At 34.7% G+C, this 26535-nt stretch overlaps 1 protein-coding gene across 11 annotated transcripts in view; it reads right to left on the bottom strand.

Annotated features, from left to right (window-relative positions):
• Positions 1 to 26535, bottom strand: part of ANO4 (anoctamin 4) — a 96707-nt gene that overhangs the window by 8163 nt on the left and 62009 nt on the right. For 10 of the 11 annotated variants that reach the window (XM_039354087.1, XM_039354083.1, XM_039354085.1 and 7 more), the window contains 15 exons: positions 25892 to 25947; positions 24235 to 24356; positions 22659 to 22793; positions 20888 to 20984; positions 19571 to 19631; positions 16800 to 16882; positions 15107 to 15247; positions 14246 to 14275; positions 12804 to 12968; positions 12336 to 12372; positions 8573 to 8684; positions 6088 to 6145; positions 4291 to 4388; positions 1824 to 1966; positions 989 to 1141 (listed from right to left, as the gene is read on the bottom strand). In XM_039354087.1, coding sequence (XP_039210021.1) covers positions 989 to 1141; positions 1824 to 1966; positions 4291 to 4388; positions 6088 to 6145; positions 8573 to 8684; positions 12336 to 12372; positions 12804 to 12968; positions 14246 to 14275; positions 15107 to 15247; positions 16800 to 16882; positions 19571 to 19631; positions 20888 to 20984; positions 22659 to 22793; positions 24235 to 24356; positions 25892 to 25947 — 1491 coding nt within the window. The remainder of the gene's footprint in view (positions 1 to 988; positions 1142 to 1823; positions 1967 to 4290; positions 4389 to 6087; positions 6146 to 8572; positions 8685 to 12335; positions 12373 to 12803; positions 12969 to 14245; positions 14276 to 15106; positions 15248 to 16799; positions 16883 to 19570; positions 19632 to 20887; positions 20985 to 22658; positions 22794 to 24234; positions 24357 to 25891; positions 25948 to 26535) is intronic. The other variant, XM_039354084.1, reaches the window with a different exon arrangement.

Raw genomic sequence — 26535 nt, 5'->3', positions numbered from 1 at the left:
ACTCTGAGTCTGACATTTATAATTCAACAAATCTGGAAAGCACCAAAGGAAATCTGATTTACAGGATCCACTTTGGTGTATCATGATGTTCCATCATTGGACTGTATTTATGATCTATAAAGATAGTAGCACAATTCTACTATTTAAGGAGAAACTTGTAACAAAAATGTGTTTTGTGAAATGGACATGTACACATTGACTCGGAAGTTCTGTTGGATATTCTGGAAGTGATACAGTATAGCTCAACAGAACTGAAATTCAACATTGTTTTGAGTTTCAGCCAAAATAAAATCTGAACCAAGTTTTTTTCTTTGTCCTCATGGGCTGTGCATTGGCCCACTTGCTGATCTTCACAATGTCTTCCCATATAACAAGGTTTGAAGTAAAGGACATTGATAGAAACTAAAGGGAAGCAGGGAGAGGAGTCTTCAAAAAGTTCAGAGATAGGCAAATTAGTTGAATGTGGCATGAAGGGAATTAACAATCAATCTCCTTATGTTTCCAATACCTTTCTTTGGCCACCTCCACTACTATATCTCCATCTGGCTCCCCCCCTAAGTTGTTGCCTGGTACACACTATCTATTCCAGACATGGACTAAATACTTGTTTTGGTTTAAATAGAAATAACTGGAAATTACCCTTGTTTTTTACCTCAAACATTTTTCACATAGCTACAATTCAGCGCTACAAGTATGGGAGAATTGGAAAAGGCAAGGCCCAAGATAGCAAGCTTATTAAAAATGGTCTCTCCCAAGTATGAAATACCTTGTGGTATTAGCTACCTGATAGGCTGTATCCTGTGAGCATCTATGCCTGGGCTTTTTTAATGCCACAGAGTTATTATGAAAAGATTTATGTTTTAATTGTCTGAAACTATTACCCTAGTAGTCCTATATTAAACTTTTCTCAGTAACTAGATCTTCGATTACAATTTTCAACTTCAATTTGCTATCACACCAATATACACCCATTAAAAAATCTGTTTACCAATGTCTTTTGCTCTGGAAGCTAATGGCCGTCTCCACTGAGTGACAAATTTATAGGCATCCAGGCGTATTTCAATGATATTGTTCAGTAAAGCCAGAAATGGAGCAAGTGGAAAAGCTGCTACAAATATGGTTATGAATCCAAACTGAAGGACTGAGAAAGAAAATGTGAGAAGGAATGTCATATTTAACCAATATTTAAGTATATTTTATATATATTGTACATGACCAAGTGTACAATAATTAAAAACTAAAGGTAGAATAAAGCATGAATACAAAGCTTATGATTTCTATAAGAAATAAACATTCCTTTAGCAACCCACAACATTAAATACTAACAATGGCAGATTCATAAGAGTAGATTTCTTCCTGTACAGATTGGAATCATCTATACAGTGTATCCAAAGATAAACAGTACAGATTTGCAGACCACATTGCTGCTTAAAATAGCAAGATACAAATCAAAATATACAATGCTTTATCTTCTCTAAAAGAATTAAAAGAATTTAAGCTTCTAGATCAAACAAGTTTCTCCTTTCAGTACCTCCTCTTTGTCTCTGCTAGTTTGAAACGCTAGAAAGTATAGTATCTATTATTAGAGTCAACACGCCTGGTTAATCTAATTTCATTTACGCTTATAGATCTATGATGCCTCAAAATTTATATCACAGTGCCACGAGATGTTTTTGCTGCAAAATGGCTACTTCTCTGAAAATAATTTTATAACCTTACAAGAATGGATGCAACACTATCTTGGAAGATTTTATTTTTTAAAAAACACATTATTATTATATTGGACCACCAGAATCAAGCAACAAAGAAAGAACTGTTCATACTCATTTCGAGGTATTCATCAAAGAGTCCATAGGAATTTAAAGGCAGCAAGTTATAGTCTTTTTCCCATTGTGGTAAAGTTGTTTTTTGCTGTGAACCATACTCTTGCCGCAGTTTTCGTCTGGTCCACCAGTTCTGAATTATCCTGCATATATGAATATTATTTTTACATATTTTTCAGATCACTTAAATTTCAACATTTACAGTTTTGCCATATATTTGTTTTTTTATAGAGGTACTCATTTTCACACAATACCAATAAAAATAGCCACATAACAGAAACATAATTAAAATAAGCATCTTAAAGTATAAAATAAAAATTGGAATAATCACTGTACTAATCTGATTGCCAAAAATGTTCCAATATGGTGGACCTAGCAGTGAATGTCTGAAGCTGAATCCCTTCTCAGCAAGTCGGATGCTGAAAATTCCTCTGGATGGAATAAGAACATATCCACGTTGTGGGCACAGAATTTGAGAGAGCTCTATAACTCGTCACTGTTGGAACTTCATCAAAATTTAAGACTTAGAGCTAATACCAAATTTTCCATATGTGACAAAATATATACAATTAACTCTTGTTACACAATAATAAGAAAGGCTCCAAGAGTTGAGTTGGTGCATTTTTTAAAAAGAAAGTAACAAGAGAACAAATCCTCCAATGTCAATTCAAATCCAAATTGAAGCTCAACAATGTAGAGGTACTTATTTTGAAAGAAATTCCTATCAGAATCTATATAAACGAAAGGACTACTCTATCCTGACTGAAATATTAAAACTACTTATATTGTTGGGAAAAGTTAGAAGACATAGATTTTACCTTTTAATGAAAGAGATTTAGTCTAAATACTGTGTAAAAGGCCAGATAATTTATAGAGAAATACAAAAATGAATTACAAGAGATCCAGAAAGGCATTAAGATGAAAAGACCCAAACAAATTAAGAGACAAGTATATAACCAGCAAGAAATAAGAAAAAATGAGGAGCTGAGGGCTATGGACATGGACTTTTCAAAAAAGTTCATCAACTATGTAATAAAATGCTTAATCTGGAATATAAATGGAGCCAACTCCACCCCCAAAGGAAAAAAAGTATTTCACTATCTAAAAAAAAAGGATATAATTTGCCTTTAGGAAACACGTATTAGAAATAAAGATGTAAAATATTTATTTTACAAAAATTTAGATGAATTTAGCTCTATATATCAACCCAATTAAAACCACAATTAATAACAGCTGATCAGGATGGTAGATATGTAACAGCAGAAACGGAACTAGATGGCCAAAAAACCTGTGTGCTGGGAATTTATGCACCAATCAACAGAAATACTTTCTAAAACATATGATGGACCTAATGTTAACTCTACTGTACCAAAGTTGGTGTCTGATAGGCAACTGGAATGCTATGGTGTTTCCACAATTGGACAAAACATCTGAAAAAATTATCAAAACTATCCAAGGAAAATTGCCAAAGTCCTTCTTGCAGAAAATTTAACATTAGTCAATATCTAGAAATAAAAAAAAATGTAATTCTAGAGAATATACCTATTTTCACCAATCATTTTCAAAATAGATATGATAAGAATTTCAAAAAAATTAGTTACTCTGGCCTCAAAGTCTTTCCTTGATCACAATCCAGTTGAATTGACTTTAACAAAGAAATCAGCAAACTTTAGATGGACACTTAATGAAACTTTATTACAGAAAGATTGGATAGTAAAGTTGTCAAAGAGAAGTTAACAGAATTGTCTGACAAAAACCTAAACAAAGATACAGACATAAAAAGAGTATGGAATGCAAGCAAACTGAAAAAGAAAGTCCAGGAAAAATCTGGGAAATCTTACAGGAAATTAAAAGTAAAGAAGAATTAAGGAAATCACCTACAAAGATAAACATTCTAAACCAAACTTATTATCTATGTGTTTAGATAATAAATTGAACACTCTTAAACAAAAGAATCTTGAACATGCAAATAAACCAAGAAGGCGTTTGGCGTATATACCAGTATTAAGGAATGAAAAAGAGAAGATGATTTTGAAACTCCAGGGGGATGACACAGTTATAACAATTAATTTAGAAATACAGAAACCTTTCATTATTACTATTCCAATTTATATAAAGCAGGGGTCTCCAAACCCCGGCCATGGTCAATTACCAGGCTTTGCCCTATTTGCAACCGGGCTGTGTGAGTAGCGGGCTGGTGCATGTGCTGCTTGACTCATGTGAGTGGCGGGCTGGTGCACATGTGTGAGTGAAGCTGCATGTACATGTGCACGCCACCAAGCCGCAAAGGTTGGGGACAGCTGATATAAAGGATCTGACATTCTTCAGAATAAATAGAATGTTATCTCCAAAAGCAGAATGAACAGGTTACATTGCCCAGGAGTATGTGTCAGCACAGCTTCTGTATTCTATACATGTTACAATAAACAAGCATTAATATGTATATTTCAAAAAAGGACATACTTACGGGTAGCCTAATTCCATGAAGTTGTTCCAAGTCTGCTTTAGCACCATTATAATACCCATCTGCATACAGAGATCAATAAGGCATCCACTAGGGTGGCACTGCAGAAGAAGCAGGCAGCAAAGGAACAAAGGGAAGTTTAAGCCATGCTGACTGGGAATTATTGGAAGGAAATCCCAGAATTCATATTGAGGAAGCCGGCAATACACATTTCACAGAACTCAGCCTTGTATGTATTCTTACTATATCCTTATTACACACATCTTTCAAATACTTTCAGTAAACTAAGAAAAGGGTACTTAAATATGTTCTTTGCTTGTACCTTGCTGTTTAAAACTGCGCCAAGGTATTTATGGAGGAAAATTTTACATATTGCTATTTAAATTTGTGAATAAGTGCATGTGCTAGATTGGGAGATTCATAATTCATAGAGGGGGTTTTTTTTGAGCCAGAGAGGCTAGTATATGAGCTTTGGACCCTGGGAATACCAGTTTTAGATAATGTCTTGCATTGGCATTAATAAATAGAAGCTACAAGGATTGAAATTGGGAATCAAGGAAATCAGTTTTTAATCTGTATGACTGATCGGCTGTAAAGTTTGAAAACCTTCCCAGACTTATTAACGATTAGCTGTGCAGGCACACATTTTCACTTGCTAGGAAAATGATTTCTGCAGAATGGGCAATGAGGTCTACAGACTGGTCAATCTGGGAGTGTTCAAAACTAAGCTTTACTGACATCTGCCTACTAGCATGGACAACACAAAGCTAGACAAAGCTTGAATCAGTCAAATGGATATAGTAAAGTTTTTGCCTTGTCAGCTGCTATAGAAAAAAACTTGGAAGGAGTTGGAGATGTCTATGCAAAAACAGTTCAAGATAAAAGAATATAGAGTCACAAATTAAATATTTGAACAAAAACTCTGTGCATATTCTCAGTGTTGATGAAGGATGTTGTTCCTCGTGTAAAAACAATCTAGTATGTTTCTATACCATATAGTATGTACAATTATCATAGTTTTAGTAGAAATTACATAGCAATTATCTTAAGGCAGCCATCTCTATATTGAATTATAACTTTACTATGCAATAATGCAATAATAATTCTGAAACATGTATCCCAATGCATGCATGCATATGCATGCGTGTACACGCGCACACACACACACACACACATCAACACAGCTAAAGAAACTTAACTCCAAGACTCAGGACAATTAAAAGCATTATAGTTGTTTGTGATTTTCCCATGTTAGTTAATAGCAAAACTTTAGTTTTCTGAATTTAACTTTAGATTTAAAATGTAAGCATATTTGGACATCTTGCTTACTATTCACCTACCTACTGGTCTGTTTGCCTGCCTGCCTGATAAAACCACCTCATTCCAGAGGCTCTATATGATGTACAAAATAAAAAATGAAGAACAACATATTAAAAAAAAACAAATTATAGCAAACTATAATGGTGCAGATCTTCCTCTAATAGTCTAACTGCATAATACCTATAAGTTAAACTGGACTATTTTCTGAACAACTGTGTAATTGGATTTAAAATGCAGTGCATCTTTTTGCAATTCCATATGCATTTATATTGGAGTAGGCCACATTAACTCAATAACAATTGTTTCCAATAAATTGCACTGTTAATTACTTCATACATTATTTTTAGTGCATTGGATATATTTTAGATATTATAAATTATGAGATCCTTCCAGATCCTTCTACACAACGTATTTCAACCTTAAAAATGTATATGTTGAAACTTTGTACAATATGCTTCAATATTAACATAAAGCACTTACTTCTTCTAGTCTCCATCTGTTTATCAGTCTGAGGTAGGCACCAGGGTGACCTGTAAACCTTCAATATAGGAGAGGTCATCATCTCTTTGCAGGTACGTTTTTTATCAAAACAATAGGAATGTAAGAGGAAAATATCAAAGACAAGAGGCACAATTGTATTTTGCCATGGAAAAGGGCATTAAATTTGCATTAATGTACAATGTACCAATTGTTTTTTAAAAATATTTTTGAGGTTTATATAAGAATCTAGATGTAACATAAAGATTACTTTTCCTATCTATAAAAATAAGATGTGGGCTAAAAATAATAATTTTGTTCTTGGTTTTGACTCATAGATAATCATTTCAGCTTAGCCATATCGGAATATTCATGATAAAGTACATGCTAATATTTCAAACAAATGATACATTTAATAGTTTTCAGGTGTTTGTAAACATCCTCAAAACATTTTATTAAAAAAGTGGAACCTTCCAAATGATTATTTGATGCGTTAGTGTATTAAAAGACAAAAAGCTCTTCACAGTTGCAGTACACTGCCAACTCATACTTAAGCAGTGGTCCACTAGGACATCTATATACCTCTTTTCATCCACGTTGTGTAATATTCTGATGGACTGTCAATACACTGCATTACAATATAGCATTTAAATTAGAGATCTTATCTTGCATAAAATAGCCTCAGCACACTTGGAATAAAACTGGGCTTTAGTTATGCTTGTGACGTATTGTTCCAAATACAGGTAGTTCTTGGGTTATGATGGCAATTGGGATTGGAATTTCCATCATTAAATGATGCAATTGAAAACCGCAATATCACATGACCACATTGCTTAGCAATCACAATCCCTCCAATCCCAGTTGCTGCCATAACTCAAGAACCACAAGGGTCATTAAGCATAGACTTCATGTGACTATCATGTGGTAAAATTGGAATTCAGGCAAGCAGGATAGCAGATGAGAGCTAAGGTCAAGTGGGAGACCACTTTGGGAGAGCACTACAGAGTGTGAGAGGTTATGAGAGGCAGGCACTACAGAGCGTACATGAGTGGGGAGGCAGGCAGGTGTGGTACAGACTACAGGGAGGTGGGCGCTGTGGGAATGTGCTATAGAGTATAGACAAGTATAAACCTCAAATGGACTAACTTACAGAATGAGTTCAAAATCTGGGATCCATGATTCATGTGGAATTAAAATCTGGTAAATTTTATAAAATGCATTATGACATAAAATTACTTTAAAAGAGTTATGACATTAGAAAATGTCATTAAAAAAATCCCTGTGCTGATGCTTGACTATGCTATACAGCTCAACGTGGACTATTATCAGTATGAAATGAATGTATCCCAACTTTTCCATTGAAGGCAGTGCATCAGAAACTCTCCCCTTGTTGAAGGCACTGAGGAATCTGGTAAGGAAATATCTCTGAAATGATGGCCCGAGGGGTTATAGGTTGCTGGTATTTATTAAAGATGGAAAAATGGATGGAGAGATTTAAGTTTTATAAATGCTGGCAATACATAACATGTATGCAGGGAATGTAATTTATTAAAAGAAGTAAAAATGGCTGCTTATAATATACTTTCATCTACTCCATTGTAAGAAAGCTGGTGTATTGAATGTATGAGGAGAAATTTGAAAGGAGGATCAATGCAGTGGGAAAGATTTAATCAAGAAATATGTGGTAAATTTAGAACAGATAGTATCAAGAATGAATAGATGCTTTATGAATGTGGACTGAATACTGAAAAATGGGTGATATTGTGAAATACAAAAATGGTATGTGATTTATTTATTAAATTTATATGCTGCTCATCTCACTGTTGAACAACTCTAGGCAGATGTGATGGAAGTAAAGCATGCGTGGGAATAATTGAAATGCTTAATGATTGAATATTGAACAGAGATTAAGATAATATTTTTTTACTAGTTTAACATTTTTATGGATACAGTACAAAAGATGTTGAAAGGGCTTGGTTCTATATAGAGAATGAATTATTAAATCACACGAAGAAGACTGAATGGATTGATAGCAAGAGGAAGATAGACAAAGTGGTTTTGGATGGAACTAAGCTGTGCAATTTAAATAAGGCAATATATGAGTTAATATATGGACATAGAAGGCAATATTTGAGTTAATATATGGACATAGTGAAAGAAAGATAGAATTTATCGAGAGATATAGTGAATGGGGGTGGGAATATTTCCCCTATGTTCTACCTTTCATTACTCTTTCTTACTGCTTTTCTGCAGTTGCAGTAGCACTGCTTACCCACAAAGGAACAGCATGTTTGTATGTATGTGGTATTATAGATAAAGATACAGAATGTATTAGACAATGTGACTCACTAAAAGTTCCTTTAGTGATCGCAGTTAATCTATATTTGGGAACTTTGAGGAACATGTTGTATTCTACTACTTAAGGCATACTTAGTATTAATTCAAAACAAACAACAATTTTACAAAGAGGCAAATTAATTAATCTTACCTTCCAAGGAAAAATGCTATATAAAAGGTAGAACTGTTCAGATTAACAAACTGAAAAAGAAACATTTTCAAAGTGAAGCTGTTTTCCCACTCAGATTCAGTACGAGGCTGCTCTGTAATTTAAAAAAAATGGAAATTGTAATCAAGATATTTACTGAAATTTGAATGCTGGAGTTGGAGAAACTGCATGCACCCTACAAAGCTAGAAATGTCTTGGTAAACGTAGTTACAGATTTATTTATTTATTTATTTATAAAATTTATATACCGCCCAATCCCTAGGGACTCAGGGCTGCGTACAAAATTAAAACAATAAATATAACAATAAAAATAAATGCATTTATACAGCATGTCCCAATCGTATCCCGCCCCCCCCCGGGACATCAACCCCAGGCCTGCCGGAACAGGAGAGTTTTAATGGCTTTCTTAAAGGCCAGCAAGGTGGGAGTAGTTCGAATCTCGGGGGGAAGTTGATTCCACCACGTCGGAGCCACCACAGAAAAGGCCCTTCCCTGAGGGCCCGGCAGCCGACATTGTCTGGCTGACGGGACCTGAAGGAGGCCCAATCTGTGGGACCTCACCAGACTCTGGGAACTATGCGGCAGTATGCGGTCCTGTAAGTAACCTGGTTCTAAGCCATGAAGGGCTTTAAAGGTGATAACCAACACCTTGAATTGCATCCGGAGACCCACAGGAAGCCAGTGCAGCTCGCGGAGGATAGGTGACACGTGGGTGTACCTTGGTGCACCCACAATCAGTCTCGCGGCTGCATTCTGAACCAACTGCAGCCTCCGAATGCTCTACAAGGGTAGCCCCATGTAGAGCGCATTACAGTAATCCAGTCTTGAGGTGACAAGGGCATGAGTAACTGTGAGTAGAGCCTCCTGGTCCAAATAAGGCCGCAACTGGTGCACCAGGCGAACCTGGGCAAAGGTCCACCTGGCCACAGCTGATAGATGTTGTTCCAAATTTAGCTGTGAGTCCAGGAGGACACCCAAGTTGCGTGCCTGCACTGAGGAAGGTAAATTTATCCCCCCCCAGGACTAATGATGGACCATCAGGATGACCCTTGGGGGGCAAAACCCAGAGCCACAGATCTTGCTTATAATGTAGCCCATATTTAGAGAAAATCCTAGTTTCTGAGACATTACTTCTCAACTTTGGCAATGTTAAGAAGTGTGGACTTCAACTTCCAGAATTCTTAATATTGAACTCATACATCTTAACATTGCCATGGTTGAGAAACACTGCAGGATAAGTAGTATAGGTAGTGCAGGCAGACAATATCCACCAGCAGGAACTCACAGGTTCTGCCTGCTCTCTGTAGAGAAAGCTTCTTGCTTTCAGTTTTCCAGCTGGAGATGCTTATAACAGAACAGAGAGAGATCTGGACTTGGAATCATTCCAGGCGTTTAAAAGTGCCAAACCTACAATAGTTCATTACTCAATGGACATGAAATGGGATGTGAGTCAATTGACTCATATAGTATTCTCAGAAGCTCAATTGTATTTAGGACCCAAAGAGGCCAATTTTAAAATTTCTGTTATTTTAAGGAGAAAAAAATATGATATGAGAGGAACTGATCATACTTGGCCATATGATCTTAATTTTAGAATTAAGTACAAATATTAGCTGCAACTAGATACAGTAATAAAAACTACTAAGGATCCTATCTGAGTCAGTCATTGGGACCAAGGTTTATTCTTTTAAGCTTCTGGGCTTGTGCTGCAGCCCATCATCAGGGAACTTTTCTCTCTCAAGAATATGTGCACTGGGCTATTCTACATGTTTTATTTATATGGTACTCGATTGGTTCAAAATTGGAAAAGGAGTCCAGCAAGGCTGTATACTGTCGCCCTGCCTATTTAACTTATATGCAGAGCACATCATGAGAAAGGCAGGGCTAGATGAATCAAAAGTTGGAATTAAGATTGCCGGGAGAAATATCAACAACCTAAGATATGCAGATGATACCACTCTAATGGCAAAAAGTGAAGAGGAACTAAAGAGCCTCTTGATGCAGGTGAAGAAGGAGAGTGCAAAAGTTGGCTTGAAACTCAACATTAAGAAAACCGAAATCATGGCATCCGGCCCTCTCAATTCCTGGCAAATAGATGGGGAAGAAATGGAGGTAGTGACAGATTTTATCTTCCTGGGCTCCAAGATCACCACAGATGTGGACTGCAGCCAAGAAATTAAAAGACGCTTGCTCCTGGGGAGGAAAGCTATGGCAAATCTAGACAGCATACTAAAAAGCAGAGACATCATCCTGCCAACAACAGTGCGTATAGTCCAGGCCATGGTTTTCCCAATTGCAATGTATGGCTGTGAAAGTTGGACCATAAGAAAGGCTGAGTTCCAAAGAATTGAGGCCTTTGAACTATGGTGCTGGAGAAGACTCCTGCGAGTCCCTTGGACTGCAAGGCGTTCAAACCGGTCAGTCCTAGAAGAGATTAACCCCGACTGCTCTTTAGAGGCCAGATCCTGAAGTTGAAACTCAAATACTTTGGCCACCTAATGAGAAGGAAGGACTCACTGGAGAAGGGCCTAATGCTGGGAAAGATTGAGGGCAATAGAAGAAGGGGACGACAGAAAATGAGATGGCTGGATGGAGTCACTGAAGCAGTAGGTGTGAATTTAAATGGACTCCAGAAGATGGTAGAGGACAGGAAAACCTGGAGGAACGTTGTCCATGGGGTCGCGATGGGTCGGACATGACTTCGCAATTAACAACAACAACTCAATTGTGTATAGCTTTTAATTGTTAATTAGGGTTTGATGGGTATGAAGTCATTGATTTTTGTTTCCTTGTGTTTCTGAGCTGTAACCTTGGCTCCTAAGTACCTGATAAGTTGGTGGTAAATCTGATTGCATCTGACAACATTTTCCTGGGACATGTAGATTTACCTTCATTTGAAAGACTACTAAGATTTTAAACATTCTACTCAGATGACTGGTAACAGAGTTCTAAAAAAATAAACATTGTTTTACAGAAAAAATGTCTGGTCCTACATGGCATCCTTTGCACTTTGTCCTCTTGTACCAAAGTCTGACAAAACACATTCTAACATGCTGGAAAATATGTTTCAAAGGAAGTTAGTTTGAAGAAATTTCCTTCCTATTGCATATTAATAGTGCAACACTAAAACATCTTAAAGATACTAGTTGAAAACTTGAAGCACCTAGTTAGACAAGGCATGCCACATACTGTACATACTTGGTTGCAAACAAACTCTGAGAAATAAAGCAGCAGGTGTATTATTTAATGTAATGAAGGAGAAATTTCAATCTGGAATCAAAGACCTCTTTTTGACATAGCAAAAACAACTCCAACTTTTTACGAAGTCCGTCTCATACTGATGGCTCTTAAATAGATTGTGAAAGTTTAGAACTAGCTCCGACAGTCCATTTTATGCTGTTTAGGTCAGTTACAATCCATTCTAAAAATGTGAGTAGTGGGTTTTGTGCAAAAAAAATTAATACATATGAAACTGTATTATACAGTTACCTCTTTTGCTTACAAGAAATTGTATACTATACAAGTATCTTATTTCTTTGCATTCTTGCTCTGTAGGATGGAATACTAGATGAATGGGAAAACTGGCATAGAGAAAAGTAAGTTGATTTGATGGAAACATGCACACATACAAATACACATGCATACATACAGGGAAACAAATAATACAGAATACTATTAGCTCCATTTATAATAAATGAAGGTGCATGATGATCATGAAACATATTACTTCATTTTCATTACTTACCTAAATTTGTCAGAAAAAGAGCAACCTTTTCATGTAACTGCAAAAAATGAAAAAGGATATAATTTTAAACTAATATATAAATCAGATTTGATTAACATTATGTGCTTACTACCTTCATTCCTTGTTTCTCTATTCTAGCAGTGATAATGACAGCTTTAGAGGCAAAATGTTACTGACTTTTCTTTTAAAAATGCCTAGGGGGCTAAATAGAGCATTTTGAATCCCACTGAGTTTGGATATTCAATATTAGTTTGCAGTTGTACAAATCTATATTTCAAATCAACTAAGACAGTGCTTTGAGAAAGGTATATTTTAGACTTGAATTATTTATGTTTTGTATTTATTAACATATATTACAAGTTATGCTATACTTTTGAGGAGACTATTTCTTATTACAGAAATCTGAGTACAACTAAGAAACAACCTAAACACAGATTGAAATTAGTCAAGGTGTGAAAGCTTCCTTACAACATTCAGCAGCATGATGATGCAAAAGTTGATGCACACTGCAGTCCCAGTTGTTGCAACCTGAGAATTATTCTTGATTAAAGCCCATTTAAAGGCAGCAAAAGTGCTGACAGTCACAACACGATAAATAACAATGCCAAAAACAGCGGCGATCACCACACAGATCTAAAGGAGTAATAGAAAGAATATACAGTATAACTTACAACCAGGACATTAGCTCTTAACAATCAAATAATAAATCCAATTAAGTCATTTATAAATTACTTTGATTTTCTTAAAAGAATTGAGGCATGGGACATATGGGGATTTGTCCCTGATTTCCTTCTTCATTTTAATGTGATCTCTTCCTATTATTACTGTCATGACAAGAAATAATACTCAAGGACCAAAGTGTCAGACTAACAGGGTCAATTATGCAATTTAATTTTCAGAAGATAAAATTTCACGCTTGGAGGACTTTGTATTCCGTAAGTTTTCACTTCTCAGTGAAGTTGCTCAACCTGGCATCATATCCAAGGGCTGGCAGTTTTCTCTAGTTTTTCTCTAAAGGATTCAGTTAGGCTGAAGTTCAGAAAAGCAATTAAACTAATAGTTTCTTAATTGCTGCTCTGATTAAAACAGATAAAGAAATTTACTTAATTGCTCTACTGAAGTGAGATTTTATTACAAAAATCTCTTTATTATGATGAACTGTTCCTCTCAGAAAAGTCAATTAACACTGATCTGCAACAGTAAAAAAAAAAAAAAAGCAAGTCTCAGATCAGAATTGAGAGAAGGAAGCAATGACCATTATCATAAATATGGACATCCAATTTCTGGAGTAGTTTCAGCATAGAATAATTATGGAATGCTTTGGGATCTATAGATATTGAAACAATTATTTGGTAGATATTATTGAAAATAAAGGAAATAAACAAAAGCAAGGAGATAATAATTTGCTGAGCTTCACTTGTAGATAAGAAGCAAATGAAAACCAAATGAAAGCAGCTAATAACTGCTTTAATAATCCCTTGACTTTTGAAATGCACTTAGTTCTTATACAGCAGTAACCAAATAATAACATTCAATTCCCTGTTCTATAAAATAAATGCTGGTTGCATTTATTTTAATACTAAATGACCCCTATAAAATGAAGTTCAGCTGTTTGAAACACATTCTCAATATTTGAAAAATACATTTCAACAAATAATAAGTTTTAAACTAATTAAATATTTAATTAACCTTGAATCAAATGCTAAAGATGAGTCAAATGCTAAAGGCTATCAATTATTTTTATAACATAATTAAAGTTAAGCTCATATAAATAACAGTCAAAATAAAAACTATAAAGTAATAGTTTATTGTTTGGAAATCTAAAGTTATTATGGGCATAAGTTTTCTTCCACTTCACATAAGCACATTTAAGAGTGAGGAGACCTCTGTACCACAACCACTACAATTACCTTATGCAAGCAATCATCTTGCAGTGGTATCTGCAGGAAACCAAGATGACATGAAATGTGACAATGCCATGGCATGAATTCTGTTTTTATTTGTATCAGATACCTTGACACAAAACCATAATCGTTATATGATTATGTCATTACCCATGTGTTTTCATTTGTCCCACCCTGGCCTTCATTCCAGCCAACACTTATTTATAAAAGTGTTTAGAGTTAAGCTGATGGTCAGTTTACAGAATACATAATTCTACTCTTTAAGAAAAAGTAGGTCCAATTTTGCATTCAATATTAGCTTTAATTGTGGAATAGTCTTTAATTTTTTAAAAATATTGTGTATGCTTGGAGGATAAACATATCACACAATAAAATGAATTAATCTACACTAATATTAAATAACAATCCTTTTCTTTGCTAGATTTCCCTAGTCCAAACATGTCAAACTCGCGACGTCACATGACGTCGTGCTACGTATTGGAACTTTTTTGCCATTGCTGGCAATGAGGTGGGCACGGTTTTGCGATGACGCGTCCAGCCTGCGGGCCGGCAGTTTCACACCCCTGCCCTAGTCAGAGCTTTTAAAAAAAAACATGCTAGAGTTGTTTTATTTTCATTGATTAAATTGATCACTCCTGTATTTCATTTTTATTAAACATGATAGCAAGTAAATGTTTCAATAATAGTATTGAATATTAAATTCCTAGAACATAAGACAACTCTACAATACAAATGATTTTAAAACAGGAAAAAAAACTAGAAAAGTCAATATGGCTTACTGCTACTTTAAAATATATACACTCCATTTTGGTGATATTTTAAAAATCTAGTTTTCAGGAAAAACAAAATGAATTAGAATTTTCAAACCATAAAAAATATTCCAGATGCAGAAACAATCATTCTACTGCATTTATCTGCAAACGCTTGATAAGGCTCTGGTTTTCCGGATATAGGATTCATTCTCTCTTTCTTGGAGTACTTGGCTTCAAACTGGGGGCGTATTTCTTCCTAAAGAATATAATACATCTTTTTTAAAAAAGTATTATATATAATTGTGTAGAGAGCTCAAGCTTTTAGTAATTTTATGAAGCTTTTATTAATACATTACATTTAGTCAAGCCAGTAGACTGAGATGTTAAAAATATTTAAAAGAATTGCTAAGAAATAAGTAAAGTACTATTTTGTAATCCTTCAGAGAGAGGTAGCAGATATCTTTACAAAGTTAAATGATTCCTTTAGTTTTTGACAGTACAGTACAGGAAAATTCTTCAAACTTCAGGAAAATTACTATGTCCTCCCTCTTGTTGCCTTTCATTATCAAAACTTAACAATAGAAGGTTAATTATGATATTTTAACTAAGTATCTTGCAGCAATGCCAAAGCATTAATGTAGTCAGGCAGCAACAGAGAACCTCAAATCACAGAAGGACCCTTTATGAGCTGTCCTCAGCTATCTGGCCAACTTGATCTCCACACATAAGCATCTTGGACCTACTGCTCCTTTTTGCCGCTATGACTCATTAATTGGACTCACTTTTTTCAGTGGCATCTGAGACCTATTTTACTCAAAGCTGCGCTTATAATGGGAGCTGATTCTAAGGTGCTTCTTTGCTTGATTCTGTAATGGAGGTTACCTTAGATCAGGGGTGTCAAACTGCCGGCAAGCAGGCTGGATACATCATAGCAAAGCTGCACCCACCCCAATGCCGGCAATGGCAAAAAAGTGGCGATGTGTTGTGACACATCACATGATGTTGCAAGTTTGACACCCCTGCCTTAGATGGCCTAAGATAACACTAATGTTTGGTATTGCCTCTGAGCAAATTAACATATTGGCAATTACTGCTACAAGCAGAGTGCTGACCCGGTTCTTATGTGGGGACTGAAGTGTTCAGTATTTCTTTTATACATCTTATTATATTAAAAGAATTCAAAATGAACACATAATTTAATTTTACACATCCCTTCATTTATCTAAAAACCAAACAACTGACGTATTATATAATTAGGTCCTTATATGAATTGCTGCCAGTGAGAGAATTTACACTTATATTAATATTTGCAACTAAAATTGTGTTTTGCTGCAAATATATTATTGAATCAATTCAGTTTTGAGAATTGAGAATAATATTAGTAATTAATGGAGCAAAGTGCTGAAGCTATCATGAAAGGAGCTAAGAGAAAGGACTTTGCATAGCTGCAATGTTTATTCCAAATTTGCTGTAGAATAGTTGATGACTAAACTATTAAATGAGTTTCTTCTCTGCAAGAAATAGATATAAGATTCCTTAATATTGCTTGGCCTTTTTTTTTCAGCCACCCATCATTTTCTGTTCACTGTTTCATATTGATCAGATTGTTGACTGATTTGTGTCTTCTGCGATGACAGTGACTCAGCTAAAATGACATAGACCAGAACAGCTAAAAGAGATACCGGGAAACAAACTCTAAGTTCTATGTGGCAGGCAATCAGCTTCCATATTGTCTGTTTATATTATAACTGAGACTGTTAATAGTACATTAATATTAATTAAAATTGTGACATATTATCCATACAAACCTCCTCTTCTTCCCAGTCAATTAAGTCCCAGTCATAAGCAATTACTGCTCGTCTTCTTTTCCAAAATTCCAAAAAAACAGTGGCTATGGCAGAAAAACAGAAGGAAAAATATATCCAGTAATATTATTGAATGAGAATTTACAAGATTCCCCCTCTGCAACCAGAAAATGTATATACAGTATATCAATTCCCCTGATAAATATGGTTACTACATTGTGGAAATGTTTAATCCTTAACTAAATACAAAATGGCAAGTCTCTGGTGTAGTGTGTAATGGAAAAATCACAGAAAGAGGAACGCTTTATTAGTTTCTCAGCACTAGCATTTTAGTGTCCCCTATTCTTGGAAAAAGTAGGAAATGAACAACATAGGAAGCTATTTCATCCAATTTACTCTGTAGGTATGGCTAGTGGTGATAATCCATATTTCAGAAAGGAAATATCTTCACTGAAGAAAATGTCTGCCTTTTTTCTGATCATTTTTTTCTCTGCAGGCCTGACTAGATCTAGGTCAAAGTCAATCTTTTTTTGCTAGTGACTATTCTCACACCAAATTTGGTGCTGTTCAGAGAGTTATTCTGCCAACAGCACAGACCTATACATAGACAGATACAGTTCTAAACCCTTTCACATAATAGCAATAGCACTTACACTTATATATCACTTCAGAGTGCTTTACAGCCCTCTCTGAGCTGTTTACAGTCAGCATATTGCCTCCAGCAATCTGGGTTCTCATTTTACTGACCTTGGAAGGTTGGGAGGCTGAGTCAACCTTGAGCGGGTGAAAATCTAACTGTGGCAGTCAGCAGAATTACCGTAGCCTGCAATACATCATTCTAACCACTGTGCCACCAGGGCTCTAATTTCTTCTCAACGTTTTGTTTGATTGAAAAGAATGGGAAAAAAGGATTCGTGGAATACTGCATATAATTTAATCCTATTGTGTTACCTAGAAATTCTTTGGCAGAAATTCAAGTTGAAAGGGTCCTGAAAATAAAGCATGAAATTCTATTGTATTTGATATAATATAAGGAATACACAAATACAAATCAGTCTAAATTTGGTCAGTGTTGGTGTAACATATTTCCACATATTATTTTGTGTTCTGTCAATTTTGTTCTGCACCTAAAAAGTATGGGAGAAAAATCCTATAAATTGTTATTCGTGTTTCCTCTTAATATATGGTGCTTTATTTAAATCTATTTTTGGATACATATTTCTAACATGTCTTAATGCAACAATTTAGGTGGAGAATGACAGTTGATAATGCATTTTGTTCATTGCTGCCAATCTGCATTAGGATAGAATCAGAAAAGATCATATCTTTCTAATCTGTATGGTGAAAAGCTCCATGAAAAGTTGATGATGGTGGTGGAATGAAGAATCAGTGAGTAGATCAATTCTTCATTGATCTATATAGTCAGCCCTGATCCTCCTGATATTCTGAAAGAGCCTAAAGACCTGACTCTGCCAGTTAGCTCGGAACTTCAATGGGGGAATATCACAGTGGAGGTGGTTGATTGATTAACAATAGATCCCACCCTCCCCTCCCCCCACTCTCACCCTCCCCAGGAAGTTCTGGATTTTATATAAGCCTATTTATGTTTTTAGTTTATATAGTTTTTATTTTTTTTATGACTGTAAGAAGCCCAGAGTTACTTTGAGATAAGATCAATGGCTTATAAATTTTATAAACAATTAGATAGGATAAATAATTCTGCTCTGCACAAAAAGAGAACTTAAGATCGTCCACAAGTACTCCTGACATTTTTTTTTTTCAGAGAAGACTTAAAGACAGTGGTTTCCAATAGATTTAGAGCTCTGGGAGATGAGCAAAAGCCATCTTGCTTAAACTGAGGTCACTGCCTTTGAATGTTTACTGGATTTGCAGACTTCCTTTTCTAATCACTTTTAGAAATTTCTTGTTAACTGTTTTTCAGCTATTAGGGATGTTTGAATTTGAGAACCCAGGTAAGTTTCCTTCAATCCAAATAGCAAATGAAGTTTTAAATACAAATTTAAGGACTTATTTTTTTATGGAATAAACAGCAAAAGGGTGATTAAATCTTTGGTTTTAGAAAGCTACAGACAGACTAAGGCAGTGGTTCTCAACCTTTTTAATCCGCGACCCCCAACCGGTCGTAAGTCGAGGACTACTCAACCGGTCGTAAGTCGAGGACTACTCAACTGGTGCAGCACTGTTTGCAGAATGGGACTTTTGGCGGGCTCAGCAGGGCAGAGACAGCCTGGACAATTCCTATTGGCTTTTGAAAGCCAATAGAATTAGACTCTATTCAAGAGAGTCTATTCTATTGGCTTTCAAAAGCCAATAGAATAAAAGGGAGTAGCACAGCTAAGGAAAAGGGGAAAAAAATGGCGGACTGCGTTGTTTGGCGACCCCCGTGAAATGGTTGTTCGATCCCAAATGGGGTCCCGACCCACAGGTTGAGAACCACTGGACTAAGGGTATGGAAAATTTTGAAATAAGATTTTGGAATTAATTATAAAGAAGGCTTCCTGTGGGAAACACTTTCATTTTAATTTCTTTTAAAAAATAAGATAGATATCTGCTGTCCTATACTGTTCCTATTGAGCTTGCAAAGATGAGGGCAGATGAAAATAGAAACATTCATTTTTAAAGAACAGAACAGAGGCGTAGAAATACCCTAAGAATTTCATATCATTGAACTAAGTCTGCTGAAGTTAAGCATATCCTCCATTTAGTTATTTTAAACACAATTACACTGATATTATTTCCTAATTATCACTTACCCCATACTGCCATGAAAACAGCAAAAAAAACAGTTGCCCCATTGTCAAAAAGATGTGTTACCTGGAGAAAAATAATTTTAACTTAAATTCATTTAATTTTTCTTAATTCACATTGTTTTATGATTTGTAAACTAGGCAAAATCTTATATATATCAATTTTTATTTCTATCTATTCTACTTAGGAAACCCTTTAAAGTATAAGTTTAGCACTAATGGTAAAACCGTAAGCATGTCTTAGAGGGTTTTCTATCTAGCGCCAGGAAAATCAGGAAATCCAGACAGTTCAAATGGGTATAAAGATTTATTGTAAGCTTGACCTCTCAATAAGAATCTGAACTACTAACAGCCAAGGGAAATTAGCAGGAGATAAGAGTAGAAGAAATTCAAGGTGGGCTGGACTTAGATCTCTTATGGGCACGAAGGGACTCATGACTGATGATGCAGTTGACCCCTCCCTGGGGCTCAGCCTGACCATCTTCTACATTTTCTATGTACTGATAAGTGAACTTCTCCAAAGAATTGTAAGTAAATACCTTACTGAAGTTTAAAGCTAAATGTTATTTTTATTGGAAGGAATTTTTATATAATTTTTAATAGTTCTAAAATGTTTTCACTAGATTCTACTTGTGAGGTTCTCATGGGAACAGAAGAGGAGCTTTGCTAATAAGATTAAATCAAGGGCTATTTTATAGGACAATGTAGTTAAAAACACATGAGGGCTCAAATGTAGCATTTGTCTGAAACTCTTTAAAGTAACTGTTTCTTTCCCAGGATCATGGGGCAAATGCAAAGTGTTGCATTTAAACTCTCACAAACTGTGAAAGATATTTTCCAAATTATTTAAATGCAGCACAACTCCTAGTCCCTGTTCAACCAATTGCCTTCAAAACCTCACAAGTAAAAGTATAAACAGAATCCCTATCCCCATCAAGAGGCTCATCACTTTCAATAATAAAGGCAATATAAAACAGTAATAATTTTATATAACCTTTAATATAATATAGTGAGCTATAGACATTAAAAGCTTCTGTTAATCTCCTTATTCCTCACTCACTATATTTATCAGCAAATCCTTTTTAAAAAACTAGGTATGCTTAATACTTTAATATCTTAAGAAGCAAGCTCTATGAAGGTGCTGCATTCAACTCCACAGAGTTAAATATCTATCTTTTTTTAATGCAATGTCTTTAGATTATTTAGAATACAGACAGACAGACACATACACACACACACACACACACACACACACACCCTACATACATACATACACATAGATAAAACTATTAGTAGAAAAAGAAAAACAGCATTTATTTGTACCTTGGCATAAATACAGCTATCTGACAACCTCATGAAGGGACAGTATTTATCACAAATTGGGCACATAATAATCTCTGTAGCCTGGCAGATTTCTTTACTGCAAAAGAGAAGAGCTAATGATTACTATCCCAAGTTCTAATTAATTTATTTTATTTAAAAAAAAAAAACTCCCATTATTTAGACAACAGTGGAGTTAGAAAGAAAAGGTGCCTTTTTCTATAATAATAGAATGTTTTCTTTTGGGCTTAAATTAGTTTAAAGACACATCAATCAATAGTTCAGGTCATTACATTCAACATGTGTACAATTTTTTCCACATCTGTGAACCCTGAGATGCTTCCTTATGCCGCAGACAGGAATAAAGGAAAAAACATTTTCTGGGTATGTGTACTTGCTGTATCTTTAAATTTCCTGCCTTCTTGCTGTGACAAGAAGCACCGATGTTAAATTTGCTTTCCAATCATTCTTTAGATTTTTTTATGTGTGTCTCATTGAAATTATTGTAATAAATTCTCCTGGGATGGTTAACTGTTTCATTATTTAGAACATTTAGACTACATTAGTCTATAAAATCATCTTTAGTGTTCCATCCCAGTACAAATGGCACTTTGGAAGGTCATAGTTTGTTTCAAAGATATGCATTATTACAAGTCAGAGCAGGACAAAACCCTTATTTTACCAAAGAAACTTGCATACAGAATAAATAAATCAAGACAATGAAACAAATGAATCAAATTATACTGTGTAATGCATTACGATTGTTAACTAACAAGGAATTAACCATTTACAGAATATTTATCGAATATTCTAGAAATATTTGCCCCATTTTGGCTGATAAAGGAACTAACTAAATCAATTAAAGCATCTGAGAAAATGGTAGAGACTATGGGAAGATAGAAGTAGGATAAAAAGACATAGGCAGAGAGTAAGATATGAGCAGAGAAGGGATAGAAAAAAATCTGATTAATTTTCTTAATCATATTAAGTTATGTAAAAGTTGGAACAGAAATAGCTGTCTGTTTTTTTTAAGAGAACATATGGAATCTATGATCAAACTCATAAAGTTAAATCAATAAATCAGTATCCAATGTGGGTTCGTCACCAGGAGCAGAGGTTTTGTCTTCCGAGCTTTTGGACTCATGCTGAAGCCCATCTTCAGGAAACTTCTAGAAAGAGATTCCCTGAGGATGGGCTCCAGCCCGAGTCCGAAAGCTTGGAAGACAAAATCTCTGGTCCTGGTGACTGACCCACGTTGGATCCTGGGACATGTATATTCACCTTCATTTGCAGTAACTCAGTGTTTGAGTGGCCAAATGATTCAGTGATTACTGTACAGTTTTGGATTAGATTATGGCCTGTTAAACAAATAATAGGATTTTTCTGATATAGGGATAGCAAGGTCTGTCAGCAGATGCAAAATACTGCATGGTTGCTAATTGAAAATAATTTAAGATTCATTTGTATATCAAGAAAAAATGTGAAAATATCCATATTGCAGGAGCAGAACAGCAATATATAATAGGTTTGAAAGAGGAAGTGAGGTAAGTACAGGTTATTAAAACAAATCAACAAGAGAAAAATAAACATATCTCTTAGAATGGCAAAACCTTTAGCAATGCTGCCACCCTCCAGACTATTCATAAGTACATTCTCTACCATCTTTTGTGCCAAAATAAAAAGTAGCTATGATATAGTAATTCAATTTAAAAAAAAACAATTAATATAATTGTTTTGGAAATAAGCACAGGAATATATATAATATTGACTTCACCTGACTTGGCAGTAGTTCAGTGTGGCTATTCCATATAAAAAGACAAATAGTCCAATGAAGGCTGCTGGAAAGAGCATTCCTGTATACCAGCCTAGCCAGGCAAAATATAAACCAATTTTCTCACCAAAATACCGTCTATTCAAAAACACAAAAGCAAGCAATTTTATTAACATTTCCGAAGTAGAATTTATTAGTGGTTCTTAATATAAAATGATCGAGAAATGTATGGGCTTCCCATATATGAGTAAGATCACATATCACATTCTTTCACCCATAGTTTTAAAAAAATATTGTTGTTTTATTGATGCAGATGCATATATTCATGCAAATAAGCAAGCAATATTGAATATTGTATTACCACTTGTTTCAAAAACTAATTATTACTAGTGAAAGAATATTCAGATCACTCCTTATACACAATTAGATCGATAGACCTGCCTCTTTATTCATTTAACTTTGTTAGAGATGTCTGCTATTAATTTTAAGAGACTGAATTTTGCCAGTCTATGCCCAAAAATATGAAAAACAAAGAACAAATTAGTTTCATGAGATAATTTCAATTTCCATGAGAATTTTTGCAACACTGCTCCTCAGTTTTTCATTCAGGATCTTTAGAACTAATTTACATAGCAAAATTGATCATATAAGATAAGGTTTCTATGGGTACAGAGGCCCCTTTGAAGCTCAGTATTGCTCCAGATTGACTTTATAGTGTTACTGCACCCTACTACTTGCCATTGTCAGAATTTGCCAGTTTATGACTGTGATTTCAGAAATTCAGCTAGATCCCAGAGGTAGAAACCTTGAGAATCTCAAAATAACCCTCTGCAGAGCTGGATGCAGTGGGCATGGGCAAAGTCGCCTTAGGTTGTTTTTTCACCTGGTTAGCCCTGGTAGAATTATCTAGCAGTACAAAGATCACTTTAACCAGTTAGCAAATAAGTGTACAAAGGAAAGGAAATAGAACTTCCTCTAAATGGCTGGAAAAAGATATTCATTCTGTATAAATATACATTCTGTATATTTAATTGAACATGCATCGGTTCCTGTGCTTCTGCTGTACACCCACTTTAAACTGTTTGAAATTCTTCATTCCACTAATATAATATGTGCTAAAGGCTTTCAGGAATCAGTTCTCATATTCCTCTCTTAGTGCCACAGTTCTCGCAAGAACAACATCTGTCAGAGGAAGCCTTCCAAAAAGGGAGTTTACCAAGTTAACTATCACTTTGATAAATCAGAAAAATGTGTAATGATATATTACATCATCTTTGATATGATGTCAATATGCAGATATAACACTTGTTTCTTTCCCAGAGAAAGCAGCAATAGACATATTTTTCACAACAATGCAACTTAAGTATGATCTGGTAAACCTCATCAATGAAAAGGTAACAGGGCAGATTAGTCTCCTGGCACTCACAAGAGTTCTTGAGAATTTCAGATACATATTGTGAATATCAAAACTCAAATGAGGCAACAAACCAATTGCCTCAAATCAAACCACAAAATATATTTCAGTATTTTAGGTTACCTATACATTTCTAATACAAATGATTTTTTAAAGAAAATTTACCGTATAAGATCCAAAGGTTGGTATTTATACCAAGCTCCCCATGAGGCCCAACATTTATAAAGCAGATGCCTGTGGTTTTCTGCCCCATGACTTCTTATGGAATTTTTACTTTTGTAACTACCCTAAAATACAAGTAAATAAATAAAGAATTAGTTAATAGATATTTATAAATATCAATGAATAATAATATTTTAGAGCATTAAATTCATAAATATAGATTTAGCATTATTTATCACCGAAGTTCTGTTACCATTCAAATTATGATTAGCTGGTACTCTATTCTATCTTAGGAAGTTAAGAAGGAAGTTATAAATCTATATAAAATTTTCTGAGAATAAGTCCTACTGAATACAATGGCTCATATATCTGAGTAGACCCCATATTTCAAAGAAGCAACCACAATTTTTAAAGTTTATTTTTTAAGAATGGAGGTCTTAATTCAGTATAAAATAAGTGCAGTGTTAAAAATGAAAGACTGAATTTGATATTTTGTAGTAAAGTTATACATATTATAAAGTTAATCAAAAAGAGAAAATACTACTCATTACATATGTGTAGAAACCTTCTTCCGAACTTTCATTTGTTTTAAACCATGTAATTTTGTCCAACAATTACAGGTAGTCTTTGACTTATGATTATAATTGAGCCCAAAATTTGAGACATTTGTTAAGTGAATTTTGACCCACTTTATGACATTTCTTGCCACAGTTGTTAAGTGAATCACTGCAGTTGTTAAGTTATTAACATGGTTGTTAAGTGAATCTGAATCTCATTGACTTTGCTTGTCAGAAAATCACAAAAGATGATCACATGACCCTGGGACACTGCAACTGTCACAATTATGAGTCAGTTGACAAACTTCTGAATTTTGATGATGTGACCATAGGGATGCTGCAACGGTTGTAAGTGTGAAAAATGGTCATAGGTCACTTTTTTCAGTGCTGTTGTAACTTTGGTCACAAAATGAACTACTGTATGTTGAGGACTATCTGTATACAAAATTAAGCTAGGTTCACACAGAACAGCTGTCTTGCATATGCAAAGTTACACTTATTCTACACAAATGTAGAAGATACGACGATTGGGAATGGTTGTATATTGAGTTGTTGATTGTTGTTATTATTGATTATAAATCTTGTACTTGCAGGAGTTATTTCTTCTGTAATGTCAGTTAGGCAAGTATTAGAATAACTTATTGAGATGTCTTTAATTTCATCAGAAGAAAAAGCACTTGAAGAATATATATTGGTAAATTCATGATTTGATTACAAAGGTTTGCGTTCCTGTGGGAACAAAAGGAACATGTAACACACTCCCCTGAACTTTCCACCGATGGTCCTGAATTTATGTCCTTTCATTCTATCATTCATTGTTTTTGACTTAAAAAGCTGAACCCCATCTTCAGACATATTTTCTTAAATATGAATTTATACATCAAAACCTTTAAATTATTCTATTTGACTTTTTTGATCATTATTTGTTGTGAATTCAAAGACATATCTTTCTAAAAAAGAATCTGAAATTCCATTTTGTTTCATTTGTCCAAATGAGAGAACCTAGATGGATTCTCCCCTTAATATAGTGAAAATCAGGATTAATGGACCAACAATAATGGTGGGAAGTAATTGGATTAAAAAAAATAAAATAGAAGGAATACCTCATGAAGAGGAAATGCAGCTTCATAGGAACCATTAGTAAGCAACCGATTGAGACCTAGAAATAGAAATATTTAATATATAACAGAAAAGGCTGGAATGTATACAGTATATAATATATTATATTCAGCGTTAATCTAGAGGTGCTTAAATGAATCAATCAATCAATTTAATATGACTGTATTCAAAGAGCGGGCAGTAGGTGTAAATATGAGAAGATACAAGTTACAAATACTACACACACTTTAGTATTTTTCCAAAAGTTATTATTGAATTAAAAGATACAAAAAGGAACAATTTTGGTAGCTAATAATTGTACCAAGAAATATACTAGTATCGGTAGTCCTCAACCTATGACCACAACTGACCCCAAATTTCTGTTGTTAAATAAAGACATTTGTTAAGTGAGTTTTGCCCAATTTTATGGCCGTTCTGGCCACGGTTGTTAAGAGAATCACTGCAGTTGATAAGTTAGTAACCCGGTTGTTAAATGAATTTGGCTTCCCCATTGACTTTGCTTGTCAGATGGTCGCAAAAGGAGATCACATGACCTTGAGACACAGCAATGGTCATAAATATGAACTGGATTTTGATCACATGATCACGGGGATGCTACAAAGGTTGTAACTGTGAAAAATGGTCATAA

This window comes from Crotalus tigris, unplaced genomic scaffold (genome assembly GCF_016545835.1).
Source record: "Crotalus tigris isolate CLP2741 ecotype Arizona unplaced genomic scaffold, ASM1654583v1 scf7180000018548.2558034, whole genome shotgun sequence".
In the NCBI taxonomy this organism is placed as follows: Eukaryota; Metazoa; Chordata; class Lepidosauria; order Squamata; family Viperidae; genus Crotalus; species Crotalus tigris.
Note: the sequence above shows the minus strand (reverse complement) of the source record. Positions and strands in the feature narration are given on the sequence as shown.